This window comes from Anomaloglossus baeobatrachus, chromosome 10 (assembly GCF_048569485.1).
Source record: "Anomaloglossus baeobatrachus isolate aAnoBae1 chromosome 10, aAnoBae1.hap1, whole genome shotgun sequence".
In the NCBI taxonomy this organism is placed as follows: domain Eukaryota; kingdom Metazoa; phylum Chordata; class Amphibia; order Anura; family Aromobatidae; genus Anomaloglossus; species Anomaloglossus baeobatrachus.
The window spans coordinates 165,668,438-165,685,453 of record NC_134362.1 but is presented as its reverse complement, the minus strand read 5'-3'; the positions used below and the strand labels follow the sequence as shown (position 1 = coordinate 165,685,453).

Below are 17,016 nucleotides of genomic sequence, written 5' to 3'. Positions count from 1 at the left end.
TGGTCTGCACCTTGGGGTGAACCCCCTGTATTTGCCCTCATGAAGCCTTCTATTTATGGTGGACTTAGATACTGAAACACCAACTTGCTGAAGAGGGTTCACTTTGGTGAATGCTGTGAAGGGGATATACTTCACCATGGAACGAATTCTGAGATAGTTTTCAACTGTTGTCTTCCCTGGACTTCCAGGCATTTTTAACTTCCCAAGCTCACCAGTGCGCTCTTTTCTCTTTTTCTGCAGAATGTACCAAACTGTTGATTTTGCCACTCCTAACATTTCTGCTATCTATCTGATGGATTTCTTTTTTTTCAGTCTAACGATGGTCTATTTCTCTTCCATTGAGAGCTCCTTTAACAGCATGTTGTAGGTTTACAGCAACAACTTCTAAATGCAAATGCCAGACCTGGAATCAGCTCCAGACCTTTTACCTTCTTAATTGATGATGGATTAATGAGGGAATAGCCCATGCAGCCCTTTAAAGAGCTTTTAAGATACTTGTCCAATAACCTTTGGTTCCTTAAAAAGAGGCAGCTACCTATTAAAGAGTCTGAATTCCTAAAACCTTACTCCAGTTAGGATGTAAACACCCTCAAATTAAATCTGAGAGTATGCACTTGAAGCCCATATTGATTATATAACTCTATATTGAATATGTTTTGGTAAACAGCTAAAATACCAAAACTTGTGTCATTGTCCAAATATTTCTAGACCAAAAGGGTACTTTACACACAACGATATCGCTAACGATATATCATCGGCGTCACGGTGCTCGTGACGCACATCCGGCGCCGTTAGCGATATCGTTGTGTGACCAAAAGGAGCGACAATCAACGATCGCAAAAACGTCGAAAATCGTTGATCGTTGACACGTCGCTCCTTATCATAATATCGTTGGTGGTGCATGCCGCTGGTTGTTTGTCGTTCCTGCGGCATCACACATTTCTATGTGTGACACCGCAGGAACGACGAACATCTCCTTACCTGTGTCCACCGGCAATGAGGAAGGAAGGAGGTGGGCGGCATGTTCCGGCCGCTCATCTCCGCCGCTCCTCTGCTATTGGGCGGCCGCTTCGTGACGTCGCTGTGACGCTGAACTAACCTTCCCTTTAAAGGAGAGATAAAGGAGATCCTATAGAATGTAAGCCCGCAAGGGTAGGGCCCTCTTCCCTCTGTACTAGTCTGTCTACTGTAACTTGTATATGTACTTTGTATGTAACCCCCTTCTCATGTACAGCACCATGGAATTAATGGTGCTCTATAAATAAATAATAATAATGATAAAAAGGAGAGATTGTTCGGTGTCTCCAGCGATGTCGCTAAGCAGGTATGTGTGTGTGACGCTGCCATAGCAATATTGTTCGCTACGGCAGCGATCACCCCCATGACGAAACAGCGACGTGGGCGGGTGCTATCGCTAGCGATGTCGCAGCGTGTAAAGCACCCTTTACTGTATATTATGCAATTCCCTTAACTGATGGTGTCTCAGACAACTACAGTACAGAGAAAAACCTGAAAGGAGCCACAGAGATGTTTGGTGAAAAATCTGATTTACTGTAGATTTAAAGTATGTTTTAAGATGGATTTGTGGGGGACTTTTCTGTCGTGTGCAGATATATTTTATGGCATTCTGCAGTAGTAAAGATTAAAAACAAAAACGAGTGAGACTTGATCTCCGGTTCAATTTCAATAGAGTTACTATTACTTACAGCTGTTGTAACTCAATTTGCAGGACCCGGTCCAGCGTCCAGGTCGATACTGTGTGACCACTGGATGGGAGCCCAGAGATCCTCATCTTACCTCCCAGCATCTGCAGTTCTTGATTTGATTAGCTGGCCTGGCGCAATGTCACAAATATGTGACACCGCAATGATAACATCACGCCAGCCTGGCTAATAAAAAGAAGAGCTGCAGGTGCTGGAAGTAAATCGGCGGCTTTAAGGCTGCGTGCCCACGATCAGTGTTTGCAGTGTTTTGGACGCAGTGTGTTTTAGCTGCATCCAAAACGCTGTATTGTACAGTACAAGCATAGTGGACGGGAATTCTTGAAATCCCGTGCCAACTGTGCTTGTTTTTTCCGCAACACTGACCTGCGGTGCGAGTTTCAAGACCGCAGCATGTCAATTGTTTGCTGCGGAATCACATGCGTCCTCCGTAGGGAGAACACAAGCGAGAGACCACAGCGCACTGAACCCTGATCATAGGTACAAGCAGCTGCGGTCTCCTGCGAAGGAGACACGCGGTCCAGCAGGTCAGGACTCGCTGTGTCCAGAATGCAGTGAGTCCTGATCGTGGCCACATAGCCTAAGGGATCCCTTCCATTGGTCACACATTGCTAACCTAGCTGCTAGACCGGTTGCTGCACATTGATTTGCCCCGTTTTTACTGTCAATGCGATCTCTTCTCCAAAAGAGCATTTTACTAAGGGCATAACATAATACATAATAAAAAAAAATAAACTCCAAAGTGCCAAACACGACCTACTACAAAACCTAATTAGGACCAGCTATGAATGTGAATAGTCTTGGAAATGTTCTTGTCCTTTTTCTTACCTTTGTAGTGTAAGTACAAGGTGTCATTGAGATATGGGGTTGTATACAGTTTATGTAACTTGCACAGTTCTCTCAGGTACGTTTTTGTTATCCTACAAAAAGAAAAAAAGCATGAAAAGATAAGAAGCTGAACCTAAAGAACTAAAACAGTAGATAGCATTGCTATCAGCCGATCACTCACTTGCCCTAGCAGTCATTACCGTCTATTCTCCATAAGCCTCATAGATCTGTGCCCACTGGACGAGAACCCTAAGGGTACCTTCACACTTTAGCGATGCAGCAGCGATCCGACCAGCGATCTGACCTGGTCAGGATCGCTGCTGCATCGCTACATGGTCACTGGTGAGCTGTCAAACAGGCAGATCTCACCAGCGACCAGTGACCAGCCCCCAGCCAGCAGCGACGTGCAAGCGACGCTGCGCTTGCACGGAGCCGGCGTCTGCAAGCTACGGACACTGGTAACTAAGGTAAACATCGGGTATGGTTACCCGATGTTTACCTTAGTTACCAGCTCACACCGCTTAACTTAGCGTGTGCAGGGAGCAGGAGCCGGCACTGGCAGCGTGAGAGCTGCGGAGGCTGGTAACGAAGGTAAATATCGGGTAACCACCTTGGTTACCCGATGTTTACCTTGGTTACAGCTTACCGCAGGCTGTCAGATGCCGGCTCCTGGTCCCTGCACATTCAGGATTGTTGCTCTCTCACTGTCACACAGTGATGTGTGCTTATCAGCGGGAGAGCAACAATAAAAAACGAACCAGCACTGTGTGTAACGAGCAGCGATCTCACAGCAGGGGCCAGATCGCTGCTCAGTGTCATACACAGCGAGATCGCTAATGAGGTCACAAAAAACGTGACTCAGCAGTGATCTCAGTAGCGATCTCACTGTGTGTGAAGTACCCCTAAGAACAGACTCCTATGTCACAGCATCTGCTGCTTGTCTTTTGATTAGTTAGATTTAAGGGTACTTTCACACTTGCGTTATTTACCTTTTGGCACAATCTGCCCTTTTGGAAAACAGCGGAATCCGTTAACGGAATCTGCTGTTTCCCATAGACTTGTATGGATGATGGATTGTGCCAAAAGTACCTGCGTTGCTTCCGCTGGCGAGCGGAAGCAACGCAGCATGTAACATTAATTGCTTGCGTCAAAATGACGCCGAGCGGCGGATTCGGTTGCATCCGTCAAAATTTATAATGGCTCCCTATGGTAGCGGATTCCGTTGCAAAGTGCTTTACAATGGAATCCGCTGCTGGATTCCGCTATTTTCTACTGTATAGAAGGAGGCTGTGGACAAAAAAGCGCAAATAGGGTCTTACCCCGATATATGTGGGGTGGGGAAGGGGGAGTAAACTCACTCACCTGATGTAGTTGTGACAGTCACAACTACTATAAGTGCATGTAAAACAAGATCCACGGCTGCAGCCACCCAGTGGCAGACATCAGAGAGCAATAGAGAAGGGTGTTCAATTGCCGCGCCAACAGATCACTCATTCAGATGATGAAGACCAATGTCACTTTATTTTCATACAGGTCTACGCGTTTCTGGAGCACCTGCTCCCTTCCTCAGGACCATCAGGTTAAAAATAACATCAAATCAGTCGAGATTTGATGTTATTTTTAACCTGATGGTCCTGAGGAAGGGAGCAGGTGCTCCAGAAACGCGTAGACCTGTATGAAAATAAAGTGACATTGGTCTTCATCATCTGAATGAGTGATCTGTTGGCGCGGCAATTGAACACCCTTCTCTATTGCTCTCTGCTATTTTCTACTGAGCATGCCCAGAATGAAACCAATCACGTTGTTAAGCCTCCTTATCTGGAAAGCTATATAAAAACCTTAATTTAAAGCAGCAAACAATGCCTTTTGGCACGGAGATCTGCTGACAAGCCCTCAAGACCCTGAGACGTGACTTAGGGGTGCTTCACACACAGCGAACTCACTGCCGAGATCGCTGCTGAGTCACGCTTTTTGTGACGCAGCAGTGACCTTATTAGCGATCTCGCTGTGTGTGACAATGAGCAGCGATCTGGCCCCTGCTGCGAGATCGCTGCTCGTTACACACAGCACTGGTTCGTTTTCTTCAAAGGCGCTCTCCCACTGTGACACACAGATCGCTGTGTGTGACAGCGAGAGAGCGACAAATGAAGCGAGCAGGGAGCAGGAGCCGGCGTCTGACAGCCTGCGGTAAGCTTGTAACCAAGATAAACATCGGGTAACCAAGGTGGTTACCCGATATTTACCTTAGTTACCAGCCTCTGCAGCTCTCACGCTGCCTGTGCTGCCGGCTCCGGCTCTCTGCACATGTAGCTGCTGTACACATCGGGTTAATTAACCCGATGTGTACAGCAGCTAGGAGAGCAAGGAGCCAGCGCTAAGCAGTGTGCGCGGCTCCCTGCTCTCTGCACATGTAGCTGCATTACACATCGGGTTAATTAACCCGATGTGTACTGTAGCTAGGAGAGCAAGGAGCCAGCGCTCAGTGTGCGCGGCTCCCTGCTCCCTGCACACACAGCTAGATAATAGTGCTAAAAAACAGAAGCGCTGATAGGGTTTTACCAGATAAGTACAGGTTAGTATATAGATAAATACACTCACCAAAAATGGTTGTGAAGGGTCACAACCACCGTAGATAGCATAGGATAATGGCGGCTGCCGCGGCCCCACGTGCAGAAGTCTTCAGTGTAGGAGGAGAAAAAGGGGTTAAACCCGCGCAATCCGCCAAATAAGATGTAGAGATGTTGATAGTTTAATCACTCTTTTATTCCATAGGTCTACGCGTTTCAAGGTGCAGGGACCTCTTCCTCAGGACCAGAAAATCAACATGTTGATTTTCTGGTCCTGAGGAAGAGGTCCCTGCACCTTGAAACGCGTAGACCTATGGAATAAAAGAGTGATTAAACTATCAACATCTCTACATCTTATTTGGCGGATTGCGCGGGTTTAACCCCTTTTTCTCCTCCTACACTGAAGACTTCTGCACACACAGCTAAGCGGTGTGCGCTGGTAACTAATGTAAACATCGGGTAACCATACCCGATGTTTACCTTAGTTACCAGTCTCCGCAGCTTCCAGACGGCGGCTCCGTGCAAGCGCAGCGTCGCTTGCACGTCGCTGCTGGCTGTTCACTGGTCGCTGGTGAGATCTGCCTGTTTGACAGCTCACCAGCGACCATGTAGCGATGCAGCAGCGATCCTGACCAGGTCAGATCGCTGGTCGGATCGCTGCTGCATCGCTAAGTGTGAAGGTACCCTAAGCTGAAGCTGCAGATCCTGACCTGGAGAAACTAGCTGGGAAATAAGACTGCTGGAGGACATTGCCTAGGTGAGAAAAATCAGAGACCCATTGTCCCCATATTTTGTCTATCTCTCCTTTTTTTTCACGTTAATATTTTTAAATGTTAAATAAAGAGCTTATGCTCCTTTTTATTATTTATCATTTGCAAAAAATTTAAAAAAAAAAATATATTAAAAATATACCCAATTTTTGGTTTGTTGAATAATTTACCGCCTTTTTAGTTTATGTAATTGTATAATTTGGGTTTGCCGTTTGGTGCTTGTTTCATCAATGGTTGGTGGGTAGACTTGTGAAAAATAACATACATTTACAAAATGTGGTAATTGGGGATACTGAGGGCAATTGGATTAATAGAGGTGAGGTGGGTTAGGGTGGGACTATTGTTTGGTAATGGGAGGTGGGTTATGGTGGGGCTATTGATTGGTAATGGGAGGTGGGTTAGGCTGGGGCTATTGTTTGGTAATGGGAGGTGGGTTTATGGGATTATAGTTCTTTGTTTTCCGCCCAACTTAACAGTTGAGCGGTTTTGAACCTTTATTTCTAATGTTTTTGTTTTTTTCATAGTATCCAATAGTTCCCATGCTGCGTGTATGCTAAGTATGTTTTCAGCCCAAATTTACAGGTGAGTGGTCCCGAAGCTTGATTTCTAATGTGTTGGTTTTTTTCGCAGTATCCTAAAGTGCCTTGAACCTTTTGGAGAGCCTTTGACACAGCCTGCACAGTTTTAAGTGCAACCCACATGTAAGTATTTTTTCAGACCAAATTTATAGGTGAGTGGTCCCGAAGCTTGATTTCTAATGTGTTTTTTTTTTTTTTTTAAATAAAATAGAAAATACTAAACCGTGATGTTGTCGGATGACAGCCCCCCTGAAAGGCGGCCGCGAGTGCAGGTGAAATTTTCAAGTACATTTTGTTTTTTAATCTGTTGTATGCAACTAGTACTAACAATTGTTAAATTTGCATATAGGAGGAGGCTGATGCCGAACTGGGGCCAGAAGCAGGACAGGGTGGAGAAATTAGTGGAGAAGGCGCGCAGGATGTAAGTATATCCACTAGAATTACATCATAACCATTACACCACACATGCAAACACGACACATCCCAAAACCAATCACAAGTTGCTATCATTACCATATCATGCATCACAGAGTATACATGCCTGCACAAGACATATTGAAAAGTTAATGACAACAATAGATTTGTCTATCTCTAATGTATTTTTTCTATTTTCAGGTTGCACTGCATGTCCGTTGTAGAGATCCTCCCAGGGGCTCCCGGGGTCGTCGAGGGCGCGGTGGTGGTCGCCAGCATGTGAGTTATTTTTTAACAAATATTATGTAAAGAGGCTCTTAAAATTTATAAAATGCATTATAACTAATATCAGGTTTTTATATTTTTTCCTCCATTCCACAGGTTTCACAACGGGTGCAGGACGAGGAGTCTGATGGGGAGGAATCAGGTATCGACGTGGACCTCCTAATCAACCTCGTCCATACTCGGCAGCCGTTGTGGGACATGCAAGACCACCGCCATGCCGATTCTGTCATCACCCGACAGCTCTGGGAACAGGTTGCCTCAAAACTAATAGATGGATGGGAGGATCTCAATGACAGGACAAAATCCAAAGCAGCTAAGTAAACTCTTTCACAAATCGTCGTTGTCAGATCCCCTATTCAAGGGTTAACCTTGTATATCTATTTTATTGTCAGTGCGACGTCTGATAATCCGGTGGCGGTCACTACGTGATCGCTTCAGGAGGGACTACAACTTGGAGATGCAGGCTCCCAGTGGATATGCAGGACGCAAGGGCTCCCAGTACAAATACGCCAGAGCCCTTGCATTCCTAAGAAGCACGATGCTACCAAGAAGGTAATTAAACTGCTTAGGGTGGATTTTGAAATGTATTTAATTGTTAAAAATTTGTCTCAAACAGCATTTTAGTGTAAAGTTTATAAACCAATTTTCATTGATTGTTTTGTTTTTTTTTGTTTTGTTTTTCTCCCACAGAACATTCACGAACACCATGGAGCCTGCATCAGTCCAGCACCCTCCTGGAGTGATTACACAAGTGACCGGTACCGGTGACCCCTCCAACATGTCCGGTGATCCCTCTTCTGCTCTCTCCATCCCTTCCACCTCTACTTCTGATCCCTCCCTCCCTTCCACCGCTACTTCTGATCCCTCTGTCCCGTCCACCTCTACCTCTGATCCCTCACGCTCTAGCCTCCCAGCTTTCCCATCTTACCCACCCTGCCCCTCAGCATACTGGCAGACCTCATTACATGAGGATGGTCAGCGAGTAGGTGTTCCCTTATCCAACCCCTCTGACGCTCCCGACACTAGAACCGTGTTAGGTTCTCTGCGACAGAGGGGACAGGATAGGGGCAGCGCCGAATTCTTACATCTGAATGCATCCATCCATAGTTTTATAGTTTTATTAAAGTATTATCTGACCAAATTATTGCTGGCTTCAACCTGATAAACCATAGTTTACAGGAGTTGACCAGCAAGATGGATCAGGTGCTTTCAGCTGTAAGACAAACACCTAGCCAGCATTATTTTCATCAGCTGGAAAACCTACCGTCTGAACAGCAAATACATGTGATGAGGGCTTTCAAGAATGCTATTATGCTACTTAATCCACTATCCCCTACCACCACTGCACCACCTCATCCCACAGGACCTCTTCCTCGACCCCCTGCCCCGATTCTGCCCCCTGCCCCGATTCAGCCCCCTGCCCATTACCAGCCCCCTGCCCATTACCAGCCCCCTCACCATTATTACCACTCTTCACTACCCACCCAGCACACAATCCCTTCCCAGCATACTTACCCTGTCCAAACATCCCTTCATTCCCTGTCTCCACATGTCATGCATGTCACAAGTCCATGTCCTTCCTCACTGTCTCTACACCTACACTCCATTCCCCATACCAGCATTCTACTTCTTCACCCCTCTTAATCCAAACCCAAACATCTTTTGCCATACCCACCTATACACCTTCCGTACATCACCCATCTCCCAGCCCTCAGCCATCTCCTAGCCCTCTGTCATCTTCTGTTACTACACCATTTTATCCAGCAACTTCCCTTAGTTTTTCTACACCCTCACCTTCTTTAAGGCGGGCTTTACACGTTGCGACATCGCTAGCATTGGCTAGCGATGTCGAGTGCGATAGCACCCGCCCCCATCGCACATGCGATATGTGGTGATAGCTGCCGTAGCGAACATTATCGCTACGGCAGCTTCACACGCACATACCTTATCGGCGACGTCGCGGTGACTGCCGAACAATCCCTCCTTCAAGGGGGAGGTGCGTTTGGCATCACCGCGACGTCACTAAGCGGCCGGCCAATAGAAGCAGAGGGGCAGAGATGAGCGGGACATAACATCCCGCCCACCTCCTTCCGCATAGCCGGTGGACGCAGGTAAGGAGATGTTTGTCGTTCCTGCGGCTTAACACACAGCGATGTGTGCTGCCGCAGGAACGACAAACATCGTAACGACATTATGAAAATGAACGACATTACACAGATCAGCGACTTTTGACGCTGATGCGCTCGTTCATCGTCGCAACTAGGATTTACATGTTGCGATGTTGTTACCGGCGCCGGATGTGCGTCACTAACGACGTGACCCCGACGATATATCGGTAACGATGTCGCAACGTGTAAAGTACCCCTAACTGTAACCCAACCTTCTCCTTCACCATCTTCTCTGAATACACTGCATGTTGAAGGGGTCAGTCCTGCAAGCAACTCCAGCGATATCTCCACCCCACATAGATACTTTAATTTATCATTTTTTTTTCTTCTGTATTTCCATTTAATAAATTCTGTTTTATTTTACTTATATTTTGTCTCTTGTTTTTAATGAACTAACACGTTTTGTGAAAATGTGTCTTTATTAACATTTTAAACATGTGGTTTTCATAACATAACGGTTGCCAAAAAATATAATAAATAGTTTGAAAATACACTATTATAATTTTAATAAAATCTTAAAGTGGAATTATTGCAATTTTACTAATATGAATGCCTGAAAAACTTGGACAAAAAAAAACGAATAAAGAAAATAAAACATCGGATCATTCTGTCCTGCCACTCCTGTCGCCCTACTTCAGAGATAAAATAAGCAGCAAATTTGTCACGGATTTCAATTATTTCCCTACCGCTGAGGAAGGTAATGTTTGTGTAGTCTGGCAGATTACTATTGGACAGTACCTCTTCCACAGGAGTTACACCATTGGTTAACAGATAATTATGTAACACGACGCAGGCTTTGATGATATCATCCACAGTTTCGACTTTAACATTTATGGCTGTGGTCATAACTCTCCACTTAGCCATAAGGAGTCCAAATGCGTACTCCACCATGCGCCGTGCACGACTCAATCGGTAATTGAATATTTTCTGTTCGTATGGCAACCCACGACTGAAATAGGGTTTGAGAAGGTGTTTGTCCAATTGGAATGCCTCGTCAGCAAGGCAGACAAAAGGCAGGGGTGGACCAGAAGTTTGGGGAAGTGGTCTTGGTGGTGGGAAGCTAAATTGGTCTCCATATAGATTGCGGCCCATGGAAGATGTTTTAAAAACCTGGGAGTCATTACTTCTTCCATTCTTTGTCCACTGCGAGGAATTTATAATTTGCATCGGCAATAGCCATCAGGACTACCGAAAAGAATTTCTTATAATTGAAGTGTTCGGATCCGGTGTTTGCTGGCTTCGCTATCCGAACATGTTTTCCATCCACCGCACCGCAGCAATTGTGGAAGTCACAGATTTCATAAAACTGGGATGCTGTGGACATCCAAAGTTGTGACGTTGGTTGCGGAATATATTCTTCATTTAAGGAATCCCATAATGCACGGCAAGTGGTGGTTACGATTCCGGAAATAGTTGAGATTCCTACCCAGAACTGGTAATGCAGCGCAGAATAATGCGGGCTTCACACGAAACGAGCTATCAAGCGATGCATCGTTGGGGTCACGATTTTCGTGATACACATTCAGCATTGCTTGCGACGTCGTTTCGTGTGACACCTCCGACCGACGCAGAATCGGTCACAAATCGTGAATCGTGTACTCGTCGCTTATTTTTAAAAAATTGTTTATTTTTAATGGCGCCAGTTGTTCATCGTACCCGGGGCAGCACACATCGCTCTGTGTGACACCCCGGGAACAATGAACACAGCTTACCTGCATCCCGCGGCACCCGCCGGCTATGCGGAAGGAAGGAGGTGGGCGGGATGTTTACGTCACGCTCATCTCCGGCCCTCCGCTTCTAGTGGCCGGCGGCTGTGTGACGTCGCTGTGACGCCGAACATCCCTCTCCCTTCAGGAAGAGGATGTTCACCGCCCACAGCGAGGTCGCTCAGCAGTAAGTACGTGTGACGTGGGTTTAACGACTTTGTGCGACACGGGCAGCGATTTGCCCGTGACGCACAAACGACGGGGGCGGGTACGATCGCTCGTGCAATCGCACGATAGATCGTACAGTGTAAAGCCCGCATAAGACTCCCCAGTGGCCAAAAATCTGTAAAATAAAAACATAACAATTAATTAACAGTCCCAAAAAAACAACCATTACATCACATGATAGGTAGCACAATACAATTGGCTTCCTGAGAGTGATCATGAGATGCTCTGCAGGAGTTATTGCCAGGCGGCAAAATGTGTCGTTGCGACGGATGAGAGGCTCCACCAGCTCTACCAAGTTGTCAAACATCGCCACAGACATTCTGACGTATCTGAAAAACTTGTCCGGATGGCTCCTTAACTCTAAATATAGTGTGGTAAAAACGCCACGGGATACACGTAGATCATTGATGGGGTGGACCCAGAAATGGCGAAGGAGATGCCTCCTACGTTGTCACTCCTTTTCAGCAATGTTAAACGCAAAAACATTTGCTTGATACAAAAAGTCGATGTATGCTTGTACGATCCTCCCGGTAATGACATCCATCTTTCTTCTTTCTCTGGCAGCCTCTACAGATGGCCGGTCTGAACACATATATACATCTCCAAAATGTCTGACACTCCCATTGGGCTATCCGAAAAAAAAACAAAAAACGGATCAGACAGATTCCGTTTAACGGACGCAACGGATCCGTTTTTTCACAGGAAACCGCTAACGAATTCCTGTGAAATAACGGATCCGTTGCATCCGTTGACACCAAAAAAGTAACGGATGCGTCAAAACGACACAGCAACGGACCCAGCAGATTGCACCCAACGCAAGTGTGAAATTAGCCTAAGGCTACTTTCACACTTCAGGCGTTTCAAATCCGCCAGGTCCATTGTTTTTTAGCTGTCAACTGACGCAATGGATGAGTTATTTCACAGGATTCCATTCACTGGAATCCTGTGAAAAAACTGAGCCGTCGCGTTCCTTACATCCGCTGTGCGTCTGTTTTACGACGGACCCGTCATGATCTGTTTGTTTTTGGGACAGTCCAATGGGAGTGCCAGACATGCTGGGCATGCTCAATAGAACATGACGGAATCCAGCACTGGATTCCGTCATGTGATGGATTACGACGGAATCCTGCACCATAGACATCCATTATAGCTCTTGACGGATTGCGACAGAATCCTGCGCATTGCGTTTTTTTGACGCTCCATAAAACATTACAGTGTCAGTTCCTTCTGCCCGATGGTCAGTCATTCCACGACGGATCTGTCGCGTGGCAGATGCAACGCAAGGCCATCAGTCGCAATCCGTCGTTACAAGTCTATGGGGAAAAAAACTGAATCCTGCTAAATATTTTGCAGGATACCGTATTTTCTCAAGGCAACGGATTGTGACTGATGGAAAAAGACTGAAGTGTGAAAATAGCCTAAGGCTAGGTTCATACTTCCGTTAAATTGTACCAGTCACAATCCGCAGCTCTGGTACACAACGGAATCCGTTTGGCGGATTCAGTTGTTCCCATAGACTTGTATGACCGGCGGATTGTGACTGTTGATGCTGCATTGCACCCTCCGCCCGACTGATCAGTCGTGGAACGACTAACCGCGGGGCGGAAGGAACGCAGCCTGTAACGTTTTTTGAGCAGCGCAATCCGTAGGATTTTGCTGCGTATGCTCTCTCTGGCTCCCTGCACACGTAACCAGAATACACATCGGGTTACTAAGCAATTTGCTTTGGTTAGTTACCCGATATTTACCCTGGATACGTGTGCAGGGAGGCTGACACTTCCCCGCTTGGCTCCGCCCCCTCCTGCACTCCGCATGTGTACACACACACACACACACACACACACTCACCTGTCCCCAGCCCTGCAGTCCCCGTGGCACTGACGTCCTCAGCGCCACGGCCCCGCTCGGCTCCGCCCCCTCGCGCTCCGCCCCCCGCCCACAACAGAGTCCGACAATGAATTCTGTTCTTTGTCATCCGTTGTACAACGCATCAGTCACATGCGTCAAGCAACGCATGTGACTGATGCAAAACAACGGAAATGTGAACCTAGCCTAAGAAGCGGTTCTCAGAGTTCCCATCTAGTGACCAACTCCTATTGTCATGGCCGATGGACTGGATCTGGCAAATCAATTCCACCCAACTCTAATGCTCACGGCACAGTTAAGGTGTGAAAAATCTGATGTACATTTTAAGAGAAATCCAAGCAGGTTTCAGTTTCATGGCTTTTTTCATACATTTTTCAGTGCGTATTTTGCATCTTTTTGACTTCAATGTAAAAATGGAAGCTGATTATAAGAGGAATTTATATCAAAGAATCAATGTTTTGTGTTTTTTTTCTCACTAAGTGGTTTTTAAAATCATATATTGAATATTTATGGCTCCATGTCAAGAAACTCAAAAGTCACAGATATGAACAGAGCCTAAAATACCCTCCCTGCTTCTGGTGTTACTACACTGCTAACAATCGGCCCAAACTTAACTAAACAAAGGCATTATTAACACAAGTAGACAGAAAGGGGGGATTTAATTAATATATGGAGGGAAAAAGGGGGCATTATTAATACACAACGGCACAATGGGGGCATTATTAATATATGGATGCACTATTAATAAACAAAGGAGGCACAAGGGAGGCATTAGTCATACATGAATGCACAAAAATGCGGAGGCACAAATATGGCATAATTATTGCACAGAAGCACAAAGGGGACATTATTAATACATGGAGGCATAAATGTGGCATTATTAATACATGGAGGCATAAAGGGGGCATTATTAATATATGGAAGCATAAAGAGAGGCACTATTAATACATGGAGACACAAATGGAGGCACTATTACTACACAAAGGAGGCACAAGGGAGTATCATACATGAATGCACAAAGGGGGCATTAGAAAATGTGGAGACACAAAGGTGGCATAATTATTTCATAGAGGCACAAAGGGGGCATTATTAATACATGGAGGCATAAAGGGGGCATTATTAATACATGGAGGCATAAAGGGGGCATTATTAATACATGGAGGCATAAAGGGGGCATTATTAATACATGGAGACATAAATGGGGCATTATTAATACATGGAAGCATAAAGGGGGCATTATTAATACACGGAGGCATAAATGGGGCATATATGGAGGTATAAAGAGGGCATTATTAATACATGGAGGCATAAAGGGGGCATTATTAATACATGGAGGCATAAAGGGGGCATTATTAATACATGGAGACATAAAGGGGGCATTATTAATACATGGAAGCATAAAGGGGGCATTATAAATATATGGTAGCATAAAGGGGGCATTATTAATACATGGAGGCATAAAGGCGGCATTATTAATATATGGAAGCATAAAGGGAGCATTATTAATACACTAGAAGGTGGCCCGATTCTACGCATCGGGTATTCTAGAATTTACGTATTGTGTAGTTCATGTATGATTTTTGTTATATATATATATATATAGAGAGATGTTGTTGTCTGTAGTTACCAAGTGTTTGTGTAGGCGCTATACATGTTCTGGGTGTTGTCTGGGTGTGACGGGGGGTGAGAGCGGTGTTGTATGTGTGTTGCGTGTGTTGCGTTGTTTGTGGAGCGCTGTGTGTCTGTAGCGTTGTGTGTGTGTTGCGCGGTTTGTGTGTGTGTGGTGTGTTTTGGGGGGAGGTATGTTTTGAGCAATGTGTGTGTTGTGCGGTATGTGCATATATTTGTGTGTGCCGCGGTGTTTGTGTGTGCAGCGTTGTCTGTGTGTGCAGCGTTGTCTGTATGTGTGGGTGTCTGTGTAGGGCAGTTGTTTGTGGTTCCCAGTGTGTGTGTGTGTGTGTGTGTGTGTGGTGTGTTGTGCAGTGCGCGCGCGCGCGCGTGTGTGTGTGTGTGTGTGTGTGTGTGTGTGCATCAGCCTCTCTTCTCTCAGCCTACCTCTCCCAGCCTCCCTCCTCCCAGCCTCCCTCAGCATCAGCCTCCCTCTCCCAGCCTCCCCAGCATCAGCCTCCGCCAGCATCAGCCTCTCTCCTTCCAGCCTCCTCCAGCATCAGCCTCCCTCTCCCAGCCTTCCCAGGATCAGCCTCTCTCCTCCCAGCCTCCGTCCTCCCAGCCTTCCCCAGCATCAGCTTTCCCCTCCCAGCCTCCCTCAGCATCAGCCTTCCCCAGCATCAGCCTCTCTCCTCCCAGCCTCAGCCTCTCTCCTTCCAGCCTCCCCCAGCATCAGCCTCTCTCCTTCCAGCTTCCCTCAGCATCAGCCTCCCCTTCCCAGCCTTCCCCAGGATCAGCCTCTCTCCTCCCAGCCTCCTTCCTCCCAGCCTCCCTCAGCATCAGCCTTCTGCTCCCAGTCTCCCCCAGCATCAGCCTCCCCATGCATCAGCCTCCACCAGCATCAGCCTCTCTCCTTCCAGCCTCCCCCAGCATCAGCCTCCCCTTCCCAGCCTTCCCCAGGATCAGCCTCTCTCCTCCCAGCCTCCTTCCTCCCAGCCTCCCTCTCCCAGCCTCCCTCAGCATCAGCCTTCCGCTCCCAGTCTCCCCCAGCATCAGCCTCCCCAAGCATCAGCCTCCACCAGCATCAGCCTCTCTCCTTCCAGCCTCCCCCAGCATCAGCCTCTCTCCTTCCAGCCTCCCTCAGCATCAGCCTCCCGTTCCCAGTCTTCCCCAGGATCAGCCTCTCTCCTCCCAGCCTCCTTCCTCCCAGCCTCCCTCAGCATCAGCCTTCCCCTCCCAGTCTCCCCCAGCATCAGCCTCCCCAAGCATCAGCCTCCACCAGCATTAGCCTCTCTCCTTCCAGCCTCCCCCAGCATCAGCCTCCCCATGCATCAGCCTCTCTCCTTCCAGCCTCTCTCCTTCCAGCCTCCCCCAGCATCAGCCTCCCCTTCCCAGCCTTCCCCAGGATCAGCCTCTCTCCTCCCAGCCTCCTTCCTCCCAGCCTCCCTCTCCCAGCCTCCCTCAGCATCAGCCTTCCGCTCCCAGCCTCCCCAAGCATCAGCCTCCACCAGCATCAGCCTCCCTCGTCCCAGCCTCCCCCACCATCAGCCTCTCTCCTCCCAGCCTTCCCCATGATCAGCCTCTCTGCTCCCAGCCTCCTCCAGCACGCCGTGCTCCTCTGCCGACACTCACACACCCGATCGCATCCACTCACACACACCCGATCGCATCCACTCACACACACCCGATCGCATCCACTCACACACACCCGATCGCATCCACTCACACACACCCGATCGCATCCACTCACACACACCCGATCGCATCCACTCACACACACCCGATCGCATCCACTCACACACACAGACACTGACGATATCGCACATACGCGCTTATACTCACAACATCCGGGGATATCACATGCTTCTGGCCATGTGATCCTCCGGCAGGTCCTGGAAGATCACAACAGCACAGTATCGAGGCCGAGAAGCAAGCGATATCCCAGGATGTTGTGAGTATGTGGATGCGATGTGATGTGTGTGTGTGAGTGAGTGTGATCTGATTTGTGTGTGTGTATGTGTGTGTGTGTGTGTGTGTGTGTGTGCTGTTATGTGTGTGTGCTGTTATGTGTCTGTATTTTCCGGCGCTGCAGGACCTTGATGTGTGGATGCGATGTGATGTGTGTGTGAGGTGTGTGTGAGAGTGAGTGTGAGCCGGTGTACACTGTTAACTATGATACACATCGGGTAACTAAGGGACCTTAGTTACCCGATGTGTATAATGGTTACCAGCTTTCACGGCCTCCGTGAAGATCCCAGCATCGCAAGGTTATGTCTG

The 17,016-nt window shown here is 47.4% G+C and overlaps 1 protein-coding gene across 1 annotated transcript in view; it reads right to left on the bottom strand.

The window, feature by feature from the left end:
- Positions 1–17,016, bottom strand: part of DNAAF1 (dynein axonemal assembly factor 1) — a 61,188-nt gene that overhangs the window by 35,857 nt on the left and 8,315 nt on the right. The window contains exon 3 of the mRNA XM_075326831.1: positions 2,550–2,641. Within this exon, the coding sequence (XP_075182946.1) occupies positions 2,550–2,641 (92 nt within the window). The remainder of the gene's footprint in view (positions 1–2,549; positions 2,642–17,016) is intronic.